The following is a 22,364-nucleotide window of genomic DNA, read 5'->3' on the forward strand; positions in this document are numbered from 1 at the left end:
TGTCTGATAGTCAACCATTATCCAACCACTGCTTGGCAATGGTGGCAGAGTGGTTAGGGTGTCTGATAGTCAACCACTAGCCAACCACTTCTGGATCAAGGTGGCTGAGTGGTTAAGGTGTCTGATAGTCAACCACTAGCCAACCACTTCTGGATCAAGGCAGCTGAGTGGTTAAGGTGTCTGATAGTCAACCACTAGCCAACCACTTCTGGATCAAGGTGGCTGAGTGGTTAAGGTGTCTGATAGTCAATCACTACCTTACCACTGCTGGACATTGATGGCGGAGTGGTTACGGTGTTTGGTTAGACAATCAAACAAATATGTGAATAGAAAACAAGCAGATGACATGTACATCTATAAATATTCCACTGCATATTGTTTTTTTTTTTGTATTTTTTTTTGGCTTATTTCATTTCTATTTTTATTTTTCCAGCTAATGCATATCTATAAGCTTTATCAATTAAATATAGACCCATTAAAGTGAAATGTCAGTTGATGTTAAAATCATCTGGAGGTCCATATAGAATGACAGGATAACAAAATATCACACTAGTGTTCACCTCATTCAATTTATCACAAACTACACCAAGGGACATAGAAATACATTGAATTTCAATTTCACATCAAAACTTCTATTATAACATGAAATAGGACAGTCACCGAGTATAGACACATGGTTTGGTGGTTGTCAATGGTTTGGTGGTTGTCAATGGTTTGGTAGTTCTCAATGGTTTGGTGGTTGTCAATGGTTTGGTGGTTGTCAATGGTTTGGTGGTTGTCAATGGTTTGGTGGTTGTCAATGGTTTGGTGGTTGTCAATGGTTTGGTGGTTGTCAATGGTTTGGTGGTTGTCAATGGTTTGGTGGTTGTCAATGGTTTGGTGGTTTTCAAGGGTTGGTTTGGTGGTTGTCAATGGATTGGTGGTTGTCAATGGTTTGGTGGTTATCAATGGTTTGGTGGTTGTCAAGGTTATGGTTTGGTGGTTGTCAAGGGTTTGGTGGTTGTCAATGGTTTGGTGGTTGTCAAGGTTTGTGGTTGTCAATGGTTTGAGGTTGCAGGTTTGGTGGTTGTCAATGGTTTGGTGGTTCTCAAGGGTTTGGTATTTGTCAATGGTTTGGCGGTTTTCAATGGTTTGGTGGTTCTCAAGGGATTGGTGGTTTTCAAGGGTTTGGTGGTTTTCATGAGTTTGGTGGTTCTCAAGGGTTTGATGGTTGTCAATGATTTGGTGGTTCTCAATGGTTTGGTGGTTGTCAATGGATTGGTGGTTGTCAATGCTTTGTTGGGTGTCAATGGTTTGGTGGCTGTCAATGAATTGGTGGTTGTCAATGGTTTGGTGGTTGTCAATGGTTTGTTGGGTGTCAATGGTTTGGTGGTTGTCAATGGTTTGGTGGTTGTCAATGGTTTGGTGGTTGTCAATGGTTTGGTGGTTGTCAATGGTTTGGTGGTTGTCAATGGTTTGGTGGTTGTCAATGGTTTGGTGGTTGTCAATGGTTTGGTGGTTGTCAATGGTTTGGTGGTTGTCAATGGTTTGGTGGTTGTCAATGGTTTGGTGGTTGTCAATGGTTTGGTGGTTGTCAATGGTTTGTTGGTTGTCAATGGTTTGTTGGTTGTCAATGGTTTGGTGGTTGTCAATGGTTTGGTGGTTGTCAATGGTTTGGTGGTTGTCAATGGTTTGGTGGTTGTCAATGGTTTGGTGGTTGTCAATGGTTTGGTGGTTGTCAATGGTTTGGTGGTTGTCAATGGATTGGTGGTTGTCAATGGTTTGGTGGTTGTCAATGGTTTCATAGTTTACAATGGTTTGGTGGTTGTCAATGGATTGGTGGTTGTCAATGCTTTGGTTGTTGTCAATGGTTTAGTGGTTCTCAAAGGTTTGGTGGTTGTCAATGGTTTTGTGGTTCTCAATGGTTTGGTGGTTGTCAATGGATTGATGGTTGTCAATGGTTTGTTGGGTGTCATTGGTTTGGTGGTTATCAATGGATTGGTGGTTATCAATGGATTGATGGTTGTCAATGGTTTAGTGGTTGTTAATGGTTTTGTGGTTGTCAATGGTTAAGTGGTTGTTAATGGTTTTGTGGTTGTCAATGGTTTGGTGGTTGTCAATGGATTGGTGGTTGTCAATGCTTTGGTGGTTGTCAATGGTTTGGTGGTTGTCAATGCTTTGGTGGTTGTCAATGGATTGGTGGTTGTCAATGGTTTGTTAATTGTCAAGGGTTTTTGTCTTTGTTTTCATGTCCCATTAACAGGCAGAGTTAATTTAGGATTTGGACTGGTTTGGTGTGGTTAGTTTAATGTCCTATTAACAGTCAGGGTTATTTAAGGACCTGCAAGGTTTAGGATGTTAAAGAGAGTCAAAGGACCCAGAGAAAAAACTTTGACCTGTGGCCAGTAGCTGGCAACTGCTCCAAATGGAATTTGAACTCAAAATCCAAGTGTAGGGCATCTGGTAATATTAACCATTCGGCCACTGCAGCCCCTAAATTCTCCACTATTACTAGTACAGCAAACAAAACCAGCAAAATTCAAAGAGTTTTCATCAATGTATAGAAATGATAATTGATCATTATATCCACCATGATCATTACAAAAAAATTACATTATCATAAAGGTTGAATAATATCCTTTATCTAATGGTTAATAGAAGCCTTTCATGTGGTATTAAAGCAAGTTTATGTGCAGTATATATATGTACACAACATTTATATTCTGGTATTTTGGAAATAAAAAGCTACAATTAAAATGAAATTTTCACACATCGTTAGATCTTATAAAGAGTTGAAAAGTCAGTTTTTAAAAGTAGCTGGAATTTAAAATGAGGCTTACATTCGTAACTGCTGTTCCAACATTTCTGGTGCAAAGGAATTTATCGCCTTTAAGAAATTTTCATCAAGATATTTCAGGATAGTGCAGAAAAGGCTTACATGGGTTTGAATCTGGTCAGCATGGTTCAGCAGATTCCAAGAGTCCAAGTGATACGGATGTGCATATTGATGTGTTAAGCGAGTGTTGAATTGTGGGCCTAATGGTAAGTTCAGTTGTGTCAGTGGAGTGTGACTTGTCACCTGAAGGCACTACAGCCAAGCTATTAAAGAAACTGCATCGTAAAAAAAGATGAAAAAAGTTTTATTTTTTGAAACCGCATTACATCTTCAAAACATGTTTTCCTGAAGAAGCCTCAGTACAGGAGAAACCAGTCAACAATTAAAGATGAACCAATGAGGTGTCCATTGTCTGATTGTATCTACCTTCTTCGCTTCAAAAATGTTGTAACACCTTTTTTCATAATGTTATTTTCAGATGTATTATCCTCAAGCTTAGAATAAAAGATATTTGCCTTAATTCTTCTTCAAAGTGTTAAAAAATGCAAGGCTAGAAGCAATAATCACCTTTCATTAACGTTGGTATCCATCACCGTTTCATGCAAAATTTTTCAGTATAACATACTACAATTTTATAGCATTATAAATCTAAAAAGCAGTTCTTTAACTAATATACTGATATTGTTGTGTTGTGTACAAACAAATATATCATGATAATACATTGATCTACGAATAAAATGTACAGAATTTTGGAGTATTTATGGCACAGTAAGATGACACGTATATATGGTAACAGGGACATGAGAATAAGTTTTACAAATATTTCATCCTGATGTTCACTGACCATCATTTTAAGGATCTAGATTAAATATTGGAATTGAAATTATACAGCTGTATGCAGTATTTTTATAATGCTCTCCATGAAAATAACTTTTGTCAGTTAGAAAATCACATTTCTTGAGGGTCTAATAAAAACTGGTTTCTGACCTTGAAACTCTAACATAACTATATAAAATGTTTTAATACACCTATTTCATCAAAATCGACTGAAAATAGGGTATCTGAAGAAGTCATAATGGCACCTCTGAGCTGTAATTTGATTTAATATGGTCTCCTCTTGGATCCATTTAACCATTGTTTCTCAAGTTATTGTTTCAATACTTTAACATCGGGATTGACAGATGGACAAAAAAAATTCTATCGTCAGAGAGACGGTGGATAAACACGTATACAAGTATACCCCGTCCACCACCATCAGGAAATATAGATCTTTAATGATTTGAACTTAAAAGTTTGAACAAAGCATAAAACCCAAAGAACAATGACTACAAATATCTAATCAGTAATGTGTTCCATTCATTCCAAGATTAAACATTAGGAATATTAACATACTTCAGTAATTTGGTTTGTTTATTTTTACGTCCTATTAACAGCCAGGGTCATGTAAGGACGTGCCAGGTTTGTTGGTGGAGGAAAGCCGGAGTACCCGGAGAAAAACCACCGGCCAACGGTCAGTACCTGGCAACTGCCCCACATGGGATTCGAACCCGCTTCCCAGAGGTGGAGGGCTTGTGGTAATATGTCGGGACATCTTAACCACTCGGCCACCGCGGCCCACTTCAGTAATAAAATCAAAGAATGCTACATGTCTTTTTATATATGTGCTAGGTATTGTACAGACTAAGGAAAACCATACAGTCATGCACCGACACAAGATTTCACAAGGACTCCAGACAAAGTTGTCTCCCTCATCACACACAGACAAATTATTGGAAACAGGGGTGGCTGTCCTTAGTGGACCTTATAAATATCAAATATGGACATTTGTCAAGGTCAATATAGGGTTCATATTAACTTGTTGTAGTCCAAGATAATAATGAAGTTTTCGAGATCCCAAAACAACGTGGGTAAAGTACAATTTACCCTCTATTAGTCACAAAACTCACGTCAAATGATGACGTCATAATCACCATATGGTGGGACTAATCGATGGTAAATTGCACTTTACCAACTTTGTTTTGGGATCTTGCAACCCCCATATTCTTTTGATTCTACCAAGTTAATATAACACCATATTGACCAAATCAAAGGTCCTTTAACTGTTTATACCGAGTATCATAATTTAAAAGAACACCTGCATTATTTGCTATGGTTACATGAAGAATCAGGCCAAAAAATACCTTCCTGAGTAACTCAACATAGGATGTGATTCCACAAATGTAACATTGACTTGGTGCTTATGAAACAGAAGCATTCATTGAGTTCATATGCAAAATATTGACTTGCACGTGACCATGTATTAGCCAATTGAAACACCTAGGAAAATCAGAAAGTGTCTAGATTTGAGAGCATTAAGATGACCTTCTACCTTCACTTTTCATTTAGAAAATGCACCCTGTACAATGTTGAGTAGGCTCAACCTATTCTATCTGTTGATTGTACTCTGTTGTAGTAAAAGTACATATAAGGCAATTGGAACGGTTCCCAAGTCAGGCTTAAATTTCCAGGAAGAAATCCCAAAAGAGTCATGATGCATTTTATTTTCCTATAATGCTGCCTTATCTAATAAACGCCCATGAAAACGTTGAGAGTTTTAACTTGCTTTATATCTGACTCTAGGCCAAAATCCTATAGGGATTCTATCAAATAAAAAAAACCTTTCATTCTAAAAAGGCCTACTAATAAAATTATTGTGCAATATAAAATTAGTTTTTTAGAGACAAGAAAAAACCCAGTTATTCCTGTTTTTTTGTCTTTTTTTTTATTTTGAACAATATGTTTAAATTAAGTGTTTTGTATTTCATTTAAAAATAAAAAAAAAAAAACATGAGCCCAGAATAAAAAGTCTTTACTTCAGTGTTCTTGACCATAAAGTTCAACTGATATGCACTAAGAATTGACCTAGATTACTCTTCTGGGAATGAGGTTACGAGGACAGGGAAAGTTTAGTGCCGTAACCCAATATAAGGTGATATTACACTGGGTAGGAATAATAATAAGACGGATTCTACCTGACATACTTCAAATGGTTTGACCTTTAACAAATTCTTCAAATCGGATTGATCCCAATTACTTCTCAGCCCACTCTTTTACTGTAGTACTTGTACTTGTATCATACAAGTTAAATGTGATTTAAGTTATTTTCTTCTGTTTAAGCTATCTAACTTGATAAACAAAACTTCTCGTGTAGTTTTATTATTTTTCCAACTGTAGGGATTGTTGATTGTGATTCCTTTTACAGACATGTCATTGTTTAATAAACGACAAGAGTATTATGGGATATTCAGTGATGATACAAAACGGATGGCTAACACATCCATCTTCTCACATAAACATTCTAAAAAGATATTACCTCACAATTGCTTTAATTCATTTGTCTTCTAATTGCATCTTTCTGCTTTAGTCAGATGTCATTTTCCAGTGTGTTATAGTTCAATGTCATAATATCACACAAAAAGTTATACATCACAAAAAAGGTCATATATCACACAAAAGGTTGTATATCACACAAAGTTAATGTATCACACAAAAGGTTATATATCACACAAAAGGTCATATATCACACAAAAGGTCATGTAATCAAACAAAAGGACATATATCACACAAAAGGTCATATATCACACACAGTTCATGTATTACACAAAAGGTCAAATATCACACAAAAGGTCCATATATCACACAAAGTTCATGTATCAAACAAAAGGACATATATCACACAAAAGGTCATATATCACACAAAGTTCATGTATCACACAAAAGTTCATATATCACACAAAAGGTCATATATCACACAAAAGGTCATCATGTATCACACAAAAGGTCATATATCACACAAAAGATCATGTATTACACAAAAGGCTATATATCACACAAAAGTTCATGTATCACACAAAAGGTCATATATCACACAAAAGGTCATATATCACACAAAAGGTCATATATCACACAAAAGGTCATATATCACACAAAAGGTCATATATCACACAAAAGGTCATATATCACACAAAAGGTCATATATCACACAAAAGGTCATATATCACACAAAAGGTCATATATCACACAAAAGGTCATATATCACACAAAGTTCATGTATCACACAAAAGGTCATATGTATCACACAAAAGGTCATATATCACACAAAGGGACATATATCACACAAAAGGTCAAATACCATGCAAAAGGTCATATATCACACAAAGTTCATGTATCACACAAAGTTCATGTATCACACAAAAGGTCAAATATCACACAAAGGGACATATATCACACAAAAGGTCAAATACCATGCAAAAGGTCATATATCACACAAAAGGTCATATATCACACAAAAGGTCATGTATCACACAAAAGGTCATGTATCACACAAAAGGTCATGTATCACACAAAAGGTCATATATCACACAAAAGGTTGTATATCACACAAAATTAATGTATCACACAAAAGGTAATATATCACACAAAAGGTCATTATCACACAAAGTTCATGTATCACACAAAAGGTCATGTATCACACAAAAGGTATATATATTACACAAAATATCACACAAAAGGTCATGTATAACACAAAAGGTACACAAAAGGTAATATATCACACAAAAGGTCATGTATCACACAAAAGGTCATGTATAACACAAAAGGTAATATATCACACAAAGTTCATGTATCACACAAAAGGTCATGTATCACACAAAAGGTCATATATCGCACAAAAGGTCATGTATCACACAAAAGGTCATTATCACACAAAAGCTCATATATATCACACAAAAGTTCATGTATCACACAAAAGGTCATGTATCACACAAAAGGTTATATATATTACACAAAAGGTCATATATCACACAAAAGGTCATGTATCACACAAAAGATCTCTTATAACCATCCTGTTTATATCACTTCTTCTGTCATTACTTCCCTAACATGTGATTTCTCTGTACCTAAAAATACATACCGAATGTACATATAATGTCACAAACAGTTCGGAATATTTAATTGAAAAACATAAATGACTTTTAATTTTCTCTGTGTTAGTATCTAAAGTTCAATATTCATGGCAATTTAAGACTTTTACAATAAGGATCAATCAATCAACATTGCTATATATAATTTTGTTGTTCCTGCTGCACATGAGAAATTTAAACATTAACACCAGGATGTGGAACACTGCCACCCTGACACACAGAACAACATCATGCAGGTTTCTTATCAAGTTACAAGTACAACAAGTTTTATAAATCCTAAAGAAATCTAGATCCAGAGGAATTAATCAATTGTACAAGCCCCTATTCGTGCAGTTAAATTCATCAACTACGATTTTTGCTACATATCTTTTCAAAGAAAACTCTTAATCAATTGTATTATTAGAACAAAAAAAAAGACAATATGTAAAAATCAAAGAGTCATACCAAGGTTTAATATTTAGTGGAATTCCAACAAAAAAATACAAATTTTATCTTAAATTGAAATTAAACTGTCAGCTGAGTTTGTGTGGGGTTTGGTACCAGTGGGTATAGACTTGAATGGCGCTCTGCTGCAGCTAACTCGAGTGTTTTTCATTGATTCCCGCTGCAGTTCACAAGATATTTCAGGAAGAGTACTCAACTAGAAATCGTAACATTCAGTTAAAATTTATTTGCTTAACATGCTCCTACAAATCAATAACCTTCACAAACACATACACCAACTTAAGTGTCAGTGATCACAAAATATACTATGTGATCTTGGTGAAAAAAAACTATCGAAGTTAGAATGAAAACTAAACGAGACATTGTTTTCTGCTTTACAGAAGAAAATTTTAGGATGAGTCACTGAACTCAGATATACTGTGCTCTGATTGGATGGTTCCAGCAAATTGCAAACAATAAGAAAGAAAAAAAAAATGATGGAAGAAAAAAAACCCACTTTGACATTTGTTCAGTTTTTATTGATCTAGTTGCCATCTTGATGCCTCCATGTGTCCTAGTTTTTTGCTATCCTTGCAGCCCTAATGCCAATTAAAAGTCGAAGCATGCTGTATATATATATTTCCTCTGTGCACATGCATCCGAGTACATTACCACAGAAAATTGTGTTTTCTACAGTGGAAACCAGTGTAACTAGAGATCAGTCACAAACAAGCTCTGTTATATTTTGTTATGACATTGGACTTTATTCTATGAAATAGAATAAAAAATAAATTCATGAAACACATTACACATTTGACCTTCAAACAAATTTAGGCACACCACACATTTTCCCTTCAAACAAATATAATTAGCAATAAGTATACCAAAACCACACATACCGACACTACACATTTGACCTTCAAACAAATTGACACCAAAAATTTGATCTTCAAACAAATACAGACTTATGTACCACAAATTTGAGCACATTACACATTTGACCTTCAAACAAATTGACATTACCCATTCATTTGATCTTCAAATAAATTGACATTACCCATTCATTTGATCTTCAAATAAATTGACATTACCCATACATTTGCTCTTCAAACAAATTGACATGACCTTTAAACAAATTGACATTACTCATACATTTGACTTTCAAACAAATTGACATTATAAATTTGACCTTCAAACAAATTGACACCACACATTTGACCTTCAAACAAATTGACACCATACATTTGACCGTCAAACACATTGACACCATACATTTGATAGCCAAGCAGATACAAATACAGAACAAAACCAAATTCAGACACACCTCAATGTGTCCTTGAAACAAACATGTCCTCTTTTAATAGCTGTTTCTCCAAACAAATCAAGATGCAATTTAGAAAATCTTCCAAAAGGAAGTTAGGTATATGACACTACAAACAAGGACCTGTCTTACACTAACCCACATCACATCTTCAAACAATCTCTGAGACACACCTTCAATTTCATCTCAAAGTAAAAACAAATTCAGACAAGTTCAAATTGTCATCTCAGTGGCCTATCTAATTGTCTCACCATAAAACAGATTATAGGACAGACTAAGATCTCACCATTAAACAGTATCTCTGGACACACTAAGGTCTCACCATTAAACAGAATATCTGGACATACTAAGGTCTCACCATTTAACAGAATCTCTGGACAGACTAAGGTCTCACCTAACAGAATTCTGGACTACTTTCACCAGAAAGAATCTAGACAGACTAAGGTCTCACCATTAAATAGAATCTCTGGACAGACTAAGGCTCACCATTTAACAGAATATCTGGACAGACTAAGGTCTCACCATTTAACAGAATCTCTGGACATACTAAGGTCTCACCATTTAACAGAATCTCTGGACATACTAAGGTCTCACCATTAAACAGAATATCTGGACATACTAAGGTCTCACCATTAAACAGAATATCTGGACAGACTAAGGTCTCACCATTTAACAGAATATCTGGACAGACTATAGGCTCACCATTTAACAGAATCTCTGGACATACTAAGGTCTCACCATTTAACAGAATCTCTGGACATACTAAGGTCTCACCATTGAACATAATATCTGGACAGACTAAGGTCTCACCATTAAACAGAATTTCTGGACAGACTAAGTTCTCACCATTAAACAGAATTTCTGGACAGACTAAGGTCTCACCATTAAATAAATATCTGGACAGACTATAGGTCTCACCATTTAACAGAATATCTGGACAGACTATAGGCTCCCATTTAACAGAATTCTGGACAACTAAGGTCTCACCATTTAACAGAATCTCTGGACATACTAAGGTCTCACCATTTAACATTTAACTAAGGTCTCACATTAAACTCTGGACACACTAAGGTCTCACCATTAAACAGAATATCTGGACTAAGTCTCACCATAACAGAATTCAAGACTTCTCACCCATCTGGACAACTAAGGCTCAATTAACAGAATATCTGGACATACTAAGGTCTCACCATTGAACAGAATCTCTGGACAGACTAAGGTCTCGCCATTTAACAGAATATCTGGACAGACTAAGGTCTCACCATTTAACAGAATCTCTGGACATACTAAGGTCTCACCATTTAACAGAATCTCTGGACATACTAAGGTCTCACCATTAAACAGAATATCTGGACAGACTAAGGTCTCACCATTAAACAGAATATCTGGACAGACTAAGGTCTCACCATTTAACAGAATATCTGGACAGACTAAGGTCTCACCATTAAACAGAATATCTGGACATACTAAGGTCTCACCATTGAACAGAATCTCTGGACATACTAAGGTCTCACCATTTAACAGAATTTCTGGACAGACTAAGGTCTCACCATTAAACAGAATATCTGGACAGACTAAGGTCTCACCATTAAACAGAATATCTGGACAGACTAAGGTCTCACCATTAAACAGAATCTCTGGACACACTAAGGTCTCACCATTAAACAGAATTTCTGGACATACTAAGGTCTCACCATTAAACAGAATATCCTGGACAGACTAAGGTCTCACCATTAAACAGAATTTCTGGACAGACTAAGTTCTCACCATTAAACAGAATTTCTGGACAGACTAAGTTCTTACCATTAAACAGAATCTCTGGACACAATAAGGTCTCACCATTAAACAGAATCTCTGGACATACTAAGGTCTCACCATTAAACAGAATATCCTGACAGACTATAGGCTCACCATTAAACAAAACCTCTGGACACACTAAGGTCTCACCATTAAACAGAATATCAGAGTACCTGGACAAAAACCACCGACCACGCAGCAGTCAGTAACTAGCAACTAACCCAAATGGGATTTGAACTCGCGATCCAGAAGTATCTGTACAAAGACCACCTGCTAACAACACCTCTGTACAAAGACTACCTGCTAACAACACCTCTGTTTAAAGACCACCTGCTAACATGACCACTTCCTGAAGATCAAAAGTAATCAATTTCGACACATTTGACCTGTGTATAAAGACTACATGGCTATAAAGACTGTTTTTCTTTGTTCCTTTGCTATAAAGACTGTTTTTCTTTGTTCCTTTGGTGGTCTTTATAGACAGGTTTGTATATATAATCATAGTGAAAAGTTTGGTGGACTTAAACCAAAAGGGTCCTGCATGGTTATCAGAGTGCATTTGTACCAGACATTTATATACATTTATATCGTTCACTTTTATCTTATGACCTTAATGCTGATGACCTACTGCACAATTTCACAACAGTACAGACATTATTGACCATATTGATACAACAGTGTGAGCTCATATATATTCACCATCAATGGTACCCGACATACATTATTGATTGACCTGCCAGATGTCTGGAAAAAGAGTTTATATATATATATCAGAATACATAAATCATAAAAATTGGTCCACTAATTTTTTTCAACAATGAAAATACTGAGACTATATAAGTAAGTGGCTGTGGCCCTGCATACCTATAGTGGTGATCAATAAAGCAGTACTAGACTGTGGTGAATGGTGTGATAGGCTTGTATTTGATCAGTCAACTGAATCAATACCAAATTAAACTGATTCTGTCTAGTGCTTTTATATAATGGAAACTCCAGACTAAACATGCGGTAAAAATACAACTGCGTTGACCTAGATCTATAGTGACTGGCTGTTACGTAACCCTCCCACCACACAGCAAGGGACACAACTCCCATTCATCATGTCCCTATAACAGCAGTACTGGAGTTGTTCTGTAATTTATCACAGTTTGACCACCTGTTCTGAACAAATGTTCTCTTTTTTTTCTAGGAATGTCACAGCTAAATTTTTATCATACATAATAAGCTTCTCTAGTTTTATACTTATCAAGATTTAAATATACATGAAAACGATGAAAATACCTGTAGTCCTAAATTTTGATTTTACAAAATTATGTAAAATGTCTTTTTACCAAAAATATCATGTCACATATATGCAGGTCGATCTAGTCTCAATGACATCAAACTAAACCATAATTAAAATTATCGTGAAGGTATTTAAATCCACTAAAATACAAAGAAAAGCTTCTTATTTTTTTGAACTCCATATCCCTACCAATAATATCTACTTTACCACCAAAGTCTTGATTTTTAGATGATTTTTATTTCGCATCATCTTGTATATGACTATTCATACATTGATAGGATTTAATTATTACCTGGCTTGGAAGATTGCACATACAAACATATCTTATAATCTCCCCTGTAAGACATATATAATCAGGTTTTACTGCTTGTGTTGAAGACAAATATACAGATTGTATTACCTGCCTTAAATGACATATATTGCAAATTGTTCATTGCCTCTCTAGGAATATACTGTCATTTAAAAGCTTTCTATTGTGTCCCTTGAAAGATACATACATAACATGTTGTCAGCTATTACCTCCCTTGAAAGATAAACGTACAATAAAACCTCTTTATTAAGATCACCCAGTGGTCTGAGTAAAAGTGGTCTTATAAGGCAGTGGTCTTAATTCTGAGGTTGACCAGATTTCATCTCTGATTCACGACCAAGGACAGTAATTCTGTATCCTATCTGACCGATATCATATACGACCATATTTAACCCGATAAGTGCCCCAATCCCTATAAGCCCCCTCCGCCTTTTGTGGGCTTCAATTTCACATACTTCGATTTAAGTTCAGACTGAAAATATAAAAATTATGTCGTTTTCCTTACTGATTTCTTTTGGCAAATTGATTTATGGTTTACTTTGTAGATCAATTTTATGAAAGGCCTGCGCAGTCCAATTTTTTTCTTTGAAGTGCCCGCTTATTTGCTTCAAATGTTAAAGCGCATCCAGGGCGCTTATTGAGTTGAATATGGTAATTTTATGAAAACCAATTATTAACAAATATTTCTAATATTTGAATTTCAATAAATTAGGGACATTTCTAGAACAAAGGCATATTTTTTTATTATAAAGTTTATGATATGTGCTGATACTATTGTTTACATTAATGAAAATAATTTTATAGACATTACTTTCTGTTATATTATAATTTATAACCTATTGTTAGTTTTATCATCAACTTATCACCTGAGATAAATGAGAAGCAATGTGTTTTATATTGGCGTTTATCTGTGTAAATTCCAAAATATTTACATAAATCGTATCGAATTATCCCGCCATGTGCAATGATTGCATATGGTCAACAAATAACCTACGATCACAGTCAGTTAAGTGTTTGAAAGACTTTTGCACAATAGTCAACCTTATTTTTAACCAATTTAACGTTTTTCATTGAAATGAGATGATTGTAGTACATTACTACATAAATATCTGATATAAGATTGTAACAATATCTCGCACATTAGAGAATTTTAATTCCATTGGCGTTATGAACAAGAAATGGCTTGATCTAGCCAACAGGGCTAACGAAAGGATGCATGTTAAAAACGTTGCAAATTAGGTCAGCGGAAACAAATAACTGACTGATGTACCTGCAGGCAGTTGTTCATGGGTCTCTGTGTGCGAGAATGTGAGGCGGCACAACAAGGTGTGAAGTCACAGGTAAATGTGCCCGTGGTCGTAATCAAGGGTTTAATTAGTATTTATTAGTGGTCGTTGGGACTATGAAAACTGGTTGTAATACGGAATAATGGGGTGGTCCTAATGCTGAAATGACTAATACAAAGGCATATAGAGAAATAAAACAGGACTGACAACAAGTGCCCGTAATAGCCGGGTGGTCGTAGTTTTGTCGTAATTTTACTATGTTCTATTAACTACCTTGAAAGATTACAGATTTGTATCACCTCCTTAGAAAAACAGTCTGTTTTAATATCTCTGTATGATTATCATGAACTCTCTACATATTTTTTTCTTACCTCCCTTGTAAGAGCACCTTAAACATCTTTGCCTGTAAAATGGTGATAAGCTAACTGTATTATGTAACTCACCTATCAACTATGTACATATATAGATTATAGGACATATCTTTATCTGTACAAATTATCTCACCACAACTCCTAAAGTCATCAAATAACATACATAATATCATTTCAGGGTTCTTATCCTAGAATTTCTTAATGTTTAGCATATGTTTATAGTAAACTCTTTCATAGGAAAAAAAAATCTGATGGATTTTTGGATAGCATAAAAAACAAGGGATCGCAATATTCAATAGTGCTGCACATGAACAGCACATAGAGGAAAAGAATAAATATTTCAAGGGGAATCTACTACCAAAGGCCAATGAAAGGAACTTTTGATTAATCCTTAAAAAGGTTACGAATGAAATGTTGATGGCCAGCAATATGTAGCTATATCTATGGGAGTAGCCCAGCCTAGAAATCGATAGATGCTGCACCAGTCTGCACAGCCATCATACAAATGCACAAAAGGCCTAAAGGGCTGTTTTATAGTGATATTCAATGCCTACACAACCAAAAAGCAAATACACAAAAGGCCTAAAGGGCTGTTTTATAGTGATATTCAATGCCTACACAACCAAAAAGCAAATACACAAAAGGCCTAAAGGGCTGTTTTATAGTGATGTTCAATGCCTGGACAGCCCTCATACAAATACACAAAAGGCCTAAATGGCTTTTTTATAATGATGTTTATGCCTGCACTACACAAAAATATACAAAAGGCCTAAAGGGCTATTTTATAGTGATGTTCAATACCTGTACAACCCAAATACAAATACACAAAAGGTCTAAAGGGCAATTTAATAGTGATGTTTAATGTCTGCACAGCTCTCAAACAAATACACAAAAGGCCTAAAGGGCTGTTTTATAGTGATGTTCAATGCCTGCACAGCTCTCAAAGAAATACACAAAAGGCCTAAAGGGCTGTTTTATAGTGATGTTCAATGCCTGCACAGCTCTCAAACAAATACACAAAAGGCCTAAAGGGCTGTTTTATAGTGATGTTCAATGCCTGCACAGCTCTCAAACAAATACAAAAAAGGCTTAAAGGCTGTTTTATAGTGATGTTCAATGCCTGCACAACCCAAATCCAAATACAAAAAAGGTTTAAGGCTTAAGAATTCACAATATCACACGGGAGATATTCAATGAATGTCATAAAAATCATCTTATTATGCAACTAATGCTTTAAAAAATACAAATAAAAAAAAAATAAAATAAAAAACTGTGACAGAAAACAAATTTGAATTGGCATGACTACAGATAGCTTGATGAGTGTTTGCTGAGATGTAATTAACAGAGGTGACACAGGGATTCACAGGTGGTACAGCTAGGATAGGCACCAGACAACACTGTTTTACCTATTTGTACTCTATAATTGTATGTCCAGACGTCATCTGACAACCTAGAAGGACTCTTGTGTCTTAGGGCTCACATGAGCTCAAAATGTGGAAGGCAAAATTGTCTTTTTCACCTCCATCCCCTACCCTTGCCCCCTAGTCTGTGAGTCAATGGATGTGAATACTATATTAACTTGAATCCATATAGCTCTCCTATCAATCTACTCAGTTATAAATATTTAAAAATGGAATCATACTACATATCTAATACCAAGGCTCTGAGGGTCTTGGTTGTATAGACAGGTCATTTAAAAGATTTTGCACATCAACCTCTTTGACCTTGAATTAAGATCAAGGTTATTCAGTGAACAAACTTGTAAATGTAACTCATTAAGCTTGTATGCTACAGATACCCTTGTCACAGTTCTAGACTATATGGATCTTGCGGAGAGGTTGTTTTAAACATACTTGTATATTTAAATGATCATCAAGGTAAAATCATCGTAAACAAGCATGTACCCCTTATCCATGAGATCAAGTAATATTAATAAAAACAACTAAATCCTGACCCTCTCAGCGATGGGAATCCAAAGGATAGCGATTGGTGGTTCACATAGCCCTGCTTTCTCAGCAATAAACAAGAGGCCAAGAGGGCCCGTATTATTACCTGTCATGTTAAGACAAAGCCTCCATATAAATCTATGAACATATATATACATACCCACATGCACCTTGAGCTCGGGTTTCAACATTAAACAAAATTTATCTGTACATTATTGGTGTCAAAATTGCTTATTTGCTTCTAGTTTTATGATTGGTTTAATCTTGTAATGTGGTATCTTCATCAAAAGGTGGTATAGTGATAGATGACAACATACCATATATTCATAATTCAGAATAATACACCTTTTATAATAACATGCTTTTTAATACCACGGATGTTTCAAGCTTCCATAGTAAAGATTGTCTTGTCATCTACATCATATCTTTAGTGAGGCAGTATGCACTTTAAGTGGTAACACAAAATCAAGCTACTATGAAATGACAAATTATGTATTGTCTTTTATGTTTGTAATGTCATGTTTTGATGAAAATCAATTAAATGTAAATGATAAAAAAAGCAATTTTATTCATGAATACAGGATGAAGGTTTAGTGTTAAAATCTGTAGTATCCATTCCCACAAAGATACTATAGACAAAATGTGGTATCAATCCACTTAGTAGTTTTTGAGGTTCTTATCAATTATTTGTTTGTTTGATCATCTTTATAAAATAGTAGTAATACTTATTCACAGTAGGAAATGTTTGATCAAAAACCAATAATCAATCATCATTGAAATGATATAGTGATTCAGCATTTGTATATATATATATATATAAGAAATAAAAACAATAACGACTGACTAGTGAGCGCATATCTCATCCTTGAAATTAAGAACATGTGAATCTAATTAATTCAAATTTCAATAACATGACCACAGCCCTGTCTAATTCGAAATATAATAATTGTGGTAACAAGAAAATAAAATACCTAAACCTACTGTTTGTTTGATTAAGTGGAATATGAAGGTCTCTGACACTAGTGTAACTGACATTGTGTCTGTTTCCATGTAATAGCTAAACAACTTTTCACTGTCTATAAGAGTGAACCTCTGGGGCAATCATTTATAAAATTTTAATATTACAGACAACGACCTTAACCCTAGTACAAAGACAACCACATATATTTTATATTGACTGTCATGCAGTTTATATCTGTTAATGAATTCATGGGAATTGTTATATACAAAACTTATAAGTAGGAAAGTATTTAGAAACTCATCATAATAATCAGGTTTACGTGGTGAATGTAATCATTCATTTCAAGTAATTGCTTTCACTAACGATAATTAAAATCAGGAAGGTAAACTAGCTAGAACATCTTATAACAGAAACATATTTAAGATCATTACACAAAGGTTATAAGTTCACAAAGGTTACATTCAAATTAGAAAATCAACAAATAAAGCATTCCATTTCAACATGAAAGTCTATTCAGTTATAGAAATTCTTTAAATTTTGCCACAATATGCTGTGAAATTATCAGCGCATGCAGAAATTGTTTTAATTGCACATCTGCATGCCCAGTTTACAGCTGTTAATTCCTTACATCATCCACGGAAGGATGTGCATGTATATATGTATATCCGTGAACCGTTTAAGAAACTGTAACATGGTATATAGACACACATGTCTTGGCCTCCCAGACAAAACAGAAACACCCATGATACCACGTGTGCACAAGGTAATTAGCCATTCTACACAGGTGTTTGTTAAAGAACTTGTGGATGTCATTTCATTTATATGTAATATCTGATTTCATAATAACTGAGAATTTATGCAGCCAGTCGACTGTGGAGGCCCCCTTGTTATATATATACAGTGAGAGAAGTAGGTTCAGTTGCAACACATGATCTGACGTACGCTCAGTCTGCAACTGCACATAAAAATCAACTGACATGCACATTGGTATTGGGGCACCTTAGGGAAAGACGAGAAAAAAATAAAATAGAAAAAAAAATCAATTTAAATCTACCATTAGTTTTATATTACATAACTTATTTTGAATATGGATTATTGTATTTTTACAGGATTTTTTGCAGGCAAAAAAAATAAGAATTTTTTTTTTCTTCTTAAAAAATGGCAGACAAAGCCCCCTGTCTGCCTCTTCAGTGTATTACTCACGACACATTAATTTGGTTCAATTAAACTGAAGGTAAACCCATCACCATAAAACTTTTTCATTCTGAACAATCTCAAAAAAAACAACTTCTTGTATACATCAAGATTTAGTGACAAAGTATCAAACTGTACAAAGAAGTTAGGACAAAAAAATGTATACATACCGGATTTGAGAAGCATAAGTGGCCAGGGCTTCTCTAACACAAGATGCAAATAATGTGCAATTACCAACTACTGACTGAGTGGAATCTGTCTCTGAGGTGACTGCGTGCTCCTGTCCTATAATTAGTCTGTGCTCCCACCCCATGGGTAATATGCTGACCACGCCCTTAGCTGTGTGGGGTGGGGAAGTGTAGACACCATACCAAATCTGCGTATATACTACACTACTGCACTCAAGAGGCCTCTAGTGTGTAGACAGATTACATAACATGCCCTATATTTTTTTATCTCCCACAATGTAGAGGGTCAGACTAAATCAATCCCCATGTATTTGCTCTCTCCCAGTCTCATATTTGCTTTGTCATAAAGACTGAATTACGGCTAATTTTTTTTTGTTTCATCGGCTGGGAATCGCCTCCACAGACAAGTCAGACTGTCTACTAATCGGTCCCTCTATCATATAAATGTCATTGGTCTTTGCATCTATGGGCCTTGAGGACTTGATGACAAAACCAAACCGCCATAATATAGTCAGATACTAAAGTGTCTGTCTGGATCAATCCTCTAACTATCATCTCCACCATAAGCTGGTCAATATCAAGGTCAATCACCTCTACCTCCCTTCCATGATGACATAAGAGCTATATTTAGCAACTCTTGTGACCCCTTTCTACTGTGTTCTATATGCTTTCTTCAAGACAGTAAAAAAACTTTTGTGTCAACTATGTGATGTTCTCTTCCAAGATTAACAATATAATTGTTATAACTGGGCGGAGTGAGTAGTTTGATTCAAATTTAACCAGTAAACTTGATTTCTGTACATTATTTTCCTGCCACCACTTAAAAATTAGCGAGATAATGATCTCCCTAAAATTATCATAAGTCGACTTATTATGATAATTAAGTCGACTTATCATGATAATTAAGTCAACTTATCATGATAATTAAGTCAACTTATCATGATAATTAAGTTGACTTATCATGATAATTAAGTTGACTTATCATGATAATTAAGTCGACTTTTCATGATAATTAAGTTGACTTATCATGATAATTAAGTTGACTTATCATATCATGATAATTCAAGGGACAATTCGCTCAGGCTAATTCTTTTACAAATGTATTGTTCTACATTTCTTATGAAACATATAACATAAAATATTGACGAATTCCACGTCATTGTTTAGTATTTTAATTAATATCGTTGAAATATCAAATCGTTGATCAATACGATTAAGCAGGTACAATATGGACGCTGTACCCATACCCGAGCCAAAGTCACGCACGTTAAACAAATAAACTACATAACCACTGAGAAGGTGATAAAATGATTTTTAGGCAAGACAATTCACCTAATAAGGTAAACACACTACTGTTTGAGCGATTTGAGCAGTTCTAGACAAAAGTTGCATTACTCTACGAGCAAGGGACAGGGTTCGGCATACAAGAAGTTTGACCACAATGTGTAATGGCGGACAGCGAGCGAGTTTGAACATCTACACACATGTCACAGCCATGGGCTTTTCAGGCATATCACAGTAAAACCGACTGATCTAATTTCCATAAGAACTGGTTTTTCCGATATATGTACAAATTTTAATGATCTCTTAGACTGAATTGTCCCTTTAAGTCAACTTATCATGATAATTAAGTCGACTTATCATGATAATTAAGTCAACTTATCATGATAATTAAGTCGACTTATCATGATAATTAAGTCAACTTATCATGATAATTAAGTCAACTTATCATGATAATTAAGTCAACTTATCATGATAATTAAGTCGACTTATGATAATTAAGTCGACTTTTCATGATAATTAAGTCAACTTATTATGATAATTAAGTCGGCTTATCATGATAATTAAGTCGGCTTATCATGATAATTAAGTTGACTTATCATGATAATTAAGTCGGCTTATCATGATAATTAAGTCAAGTTATTGTGATATTGATGTCAACTTGTCATGATAATTGAGATGACTTTTCTTGATGTTGTAAGTCAATTACATATTATGATATTTAAGTTGACTTATCGTGTTAGTCATCTTGCTAAGACGATATATGTCAATAAATATTTTAGTTCCAGTTTCAGATTTAGGTATTCATGTCGCCTCAGCAAGATAACTAAGATAAGTCAACTTATTATGATAAGTTTGGTGAGATAATTATAATGAAAAGTCACCTTAATTATCATGACATGTCAACATAACTTTGATTTCTAAAAAACATATAAGTTTTGGGGTAATATGAGAGTTAAAACCTATAATTTTTGAGGGACAAAATGCGAATAACTAAAACAGATTATCTATATAATTTAAAGATGCTCCACCGCCGACAAATGGTATTTTTTTACTATCAAAAACAGGAGAAGACGATTTAGTATTTTTCTTCAGTTACAAAAGTTACTTACTTTACACCATTACCAACATTGAAAAGTTTGAGCTTCTAATTTTCATTCAAGTTAAAAATATGAAAAATAATTAATTGCATCCCGAAAAAATTCTGTTGCACTATATCCTATATGGAATGAAGTACTGATTGCGCATGTACCAGCGGCAAAATAAATTATTTTATATTATTTTTTGTGTTAATTAGACATATATATACACGATAATACACCAATTATTGTTCAAATAATAAATATCATTTATGCTATGTCGGCGGTGGAGCATCTTTAAATCAAGACATTTTTTATAAACCCATTTCAAACCTTCAGTTTGAGAACATAACTTTCAAAATTCTTTTAATTCTTTTAGTGTAGTGGTTAAGCCGCTCGCCTTTCACCTAGTCGGCCGAGGTTCGATCCCCAGCACGGACGACAAAAGGTCAGGGGTCACCTGCCCGATCACGTGTGTTTTCTCCGGGCACTCCGGTGTCCTCCTACACAAAGACCCCTCGCACGCTTACATCCAGGCCATCAAGAGTGATTTATATAAGTTGTATAACTTGTTTCTCAATCGATGTAAAATAGATAAAGTTTTAAATTCTCTTAAATCACTGCAAGAACTCATTGATTGATGGTGACGACAATAAATCTATCATCTTGAAGGTTAAACGATAGAAAGACTTACAAACAACAAGGCCCAAAATGACTTTATTAAAACATATATTCAGGCAACATTTAAAAAGAATAATCTTTATTGTTTATACATGTCCATTACATAAATTAGTTTCCCAGACACCTTAGATTGTCTGCAATTCAAATTAGTCTCTGCTCATTTCAAGAATTCTAGCCTACTGGATATAACTACCAATGGGACTTGTTACTGATTGGTTGCAACAATGTTTGACACTCTACCTTTGGATCAGAAGGACGAATAGGTTAAATTGGCGTCTGACACTCCAACCCTAGATATCATTGTCCAAGAGGTCAAAGGCATCTGACATTCCAACTCTGGGTCTCATTGTCCAAAAGGTTTAAGGTTTCAGACATTCCACCTCTGGGTCTCATTGTCCAAAAGGTTTAAGGTGTCAGACATTCCACCTGTGGATCTCATTGTCCAAAAGGTTACATGTGTCAGAC

General features: G+C 34.8%; 1 protein-coding gene and 1 pseudogene across 6 annotated transcripts in view; both read right to left on the reverse strand.

Moving 5' to 3' along the window:
* Nucleotides 1-22,364, reverse strand: part of LOC138321709 (zinc finger transcription factor lin-29-like) — a 229,994-nt gene that overhangs the window by 84,880 nt on the left and 122,750 nt on the right. The window contains exon 1 of one of the 6 annotated variants that reach the window (XM_069265665.1): nt 18,841-19,082. The exons of the other annotated variants lie outside the window; for them this stretch is intronic. Within the exon in view, the coding sequence (XP_069121766.1) occupies nt 18,841-18,856 (16 nt within the window). The 5' untranslated portion in view covers nt 18,857-19,082. Of the gene's footprint in view, nt 1-18,840; nt 19,083-22,364 lie in introns of those variants that run through there. 6 annotated transcript variants of the gene reach the window in all.
* Nucleotides 657-2,842, reverse strand: LOC138308200 (salivary glue protein Sgs-3-like; annotated as a pseudogene).

The sequence above is a fragment of the Argopecten irradians genome, chromosome 1, assembly GCF_041381155.1.
Source record: "Argopecten irradians isolate NY chromosome 1, Ai_NY, whole genome shotgun sequence".
Classification (NCBI taxonomy): Eukaryota; Metazoa; Mollusca; class Bivalvia; order Pectinida; family Pectinidae; genus Argopecten; species Argopecten irradians.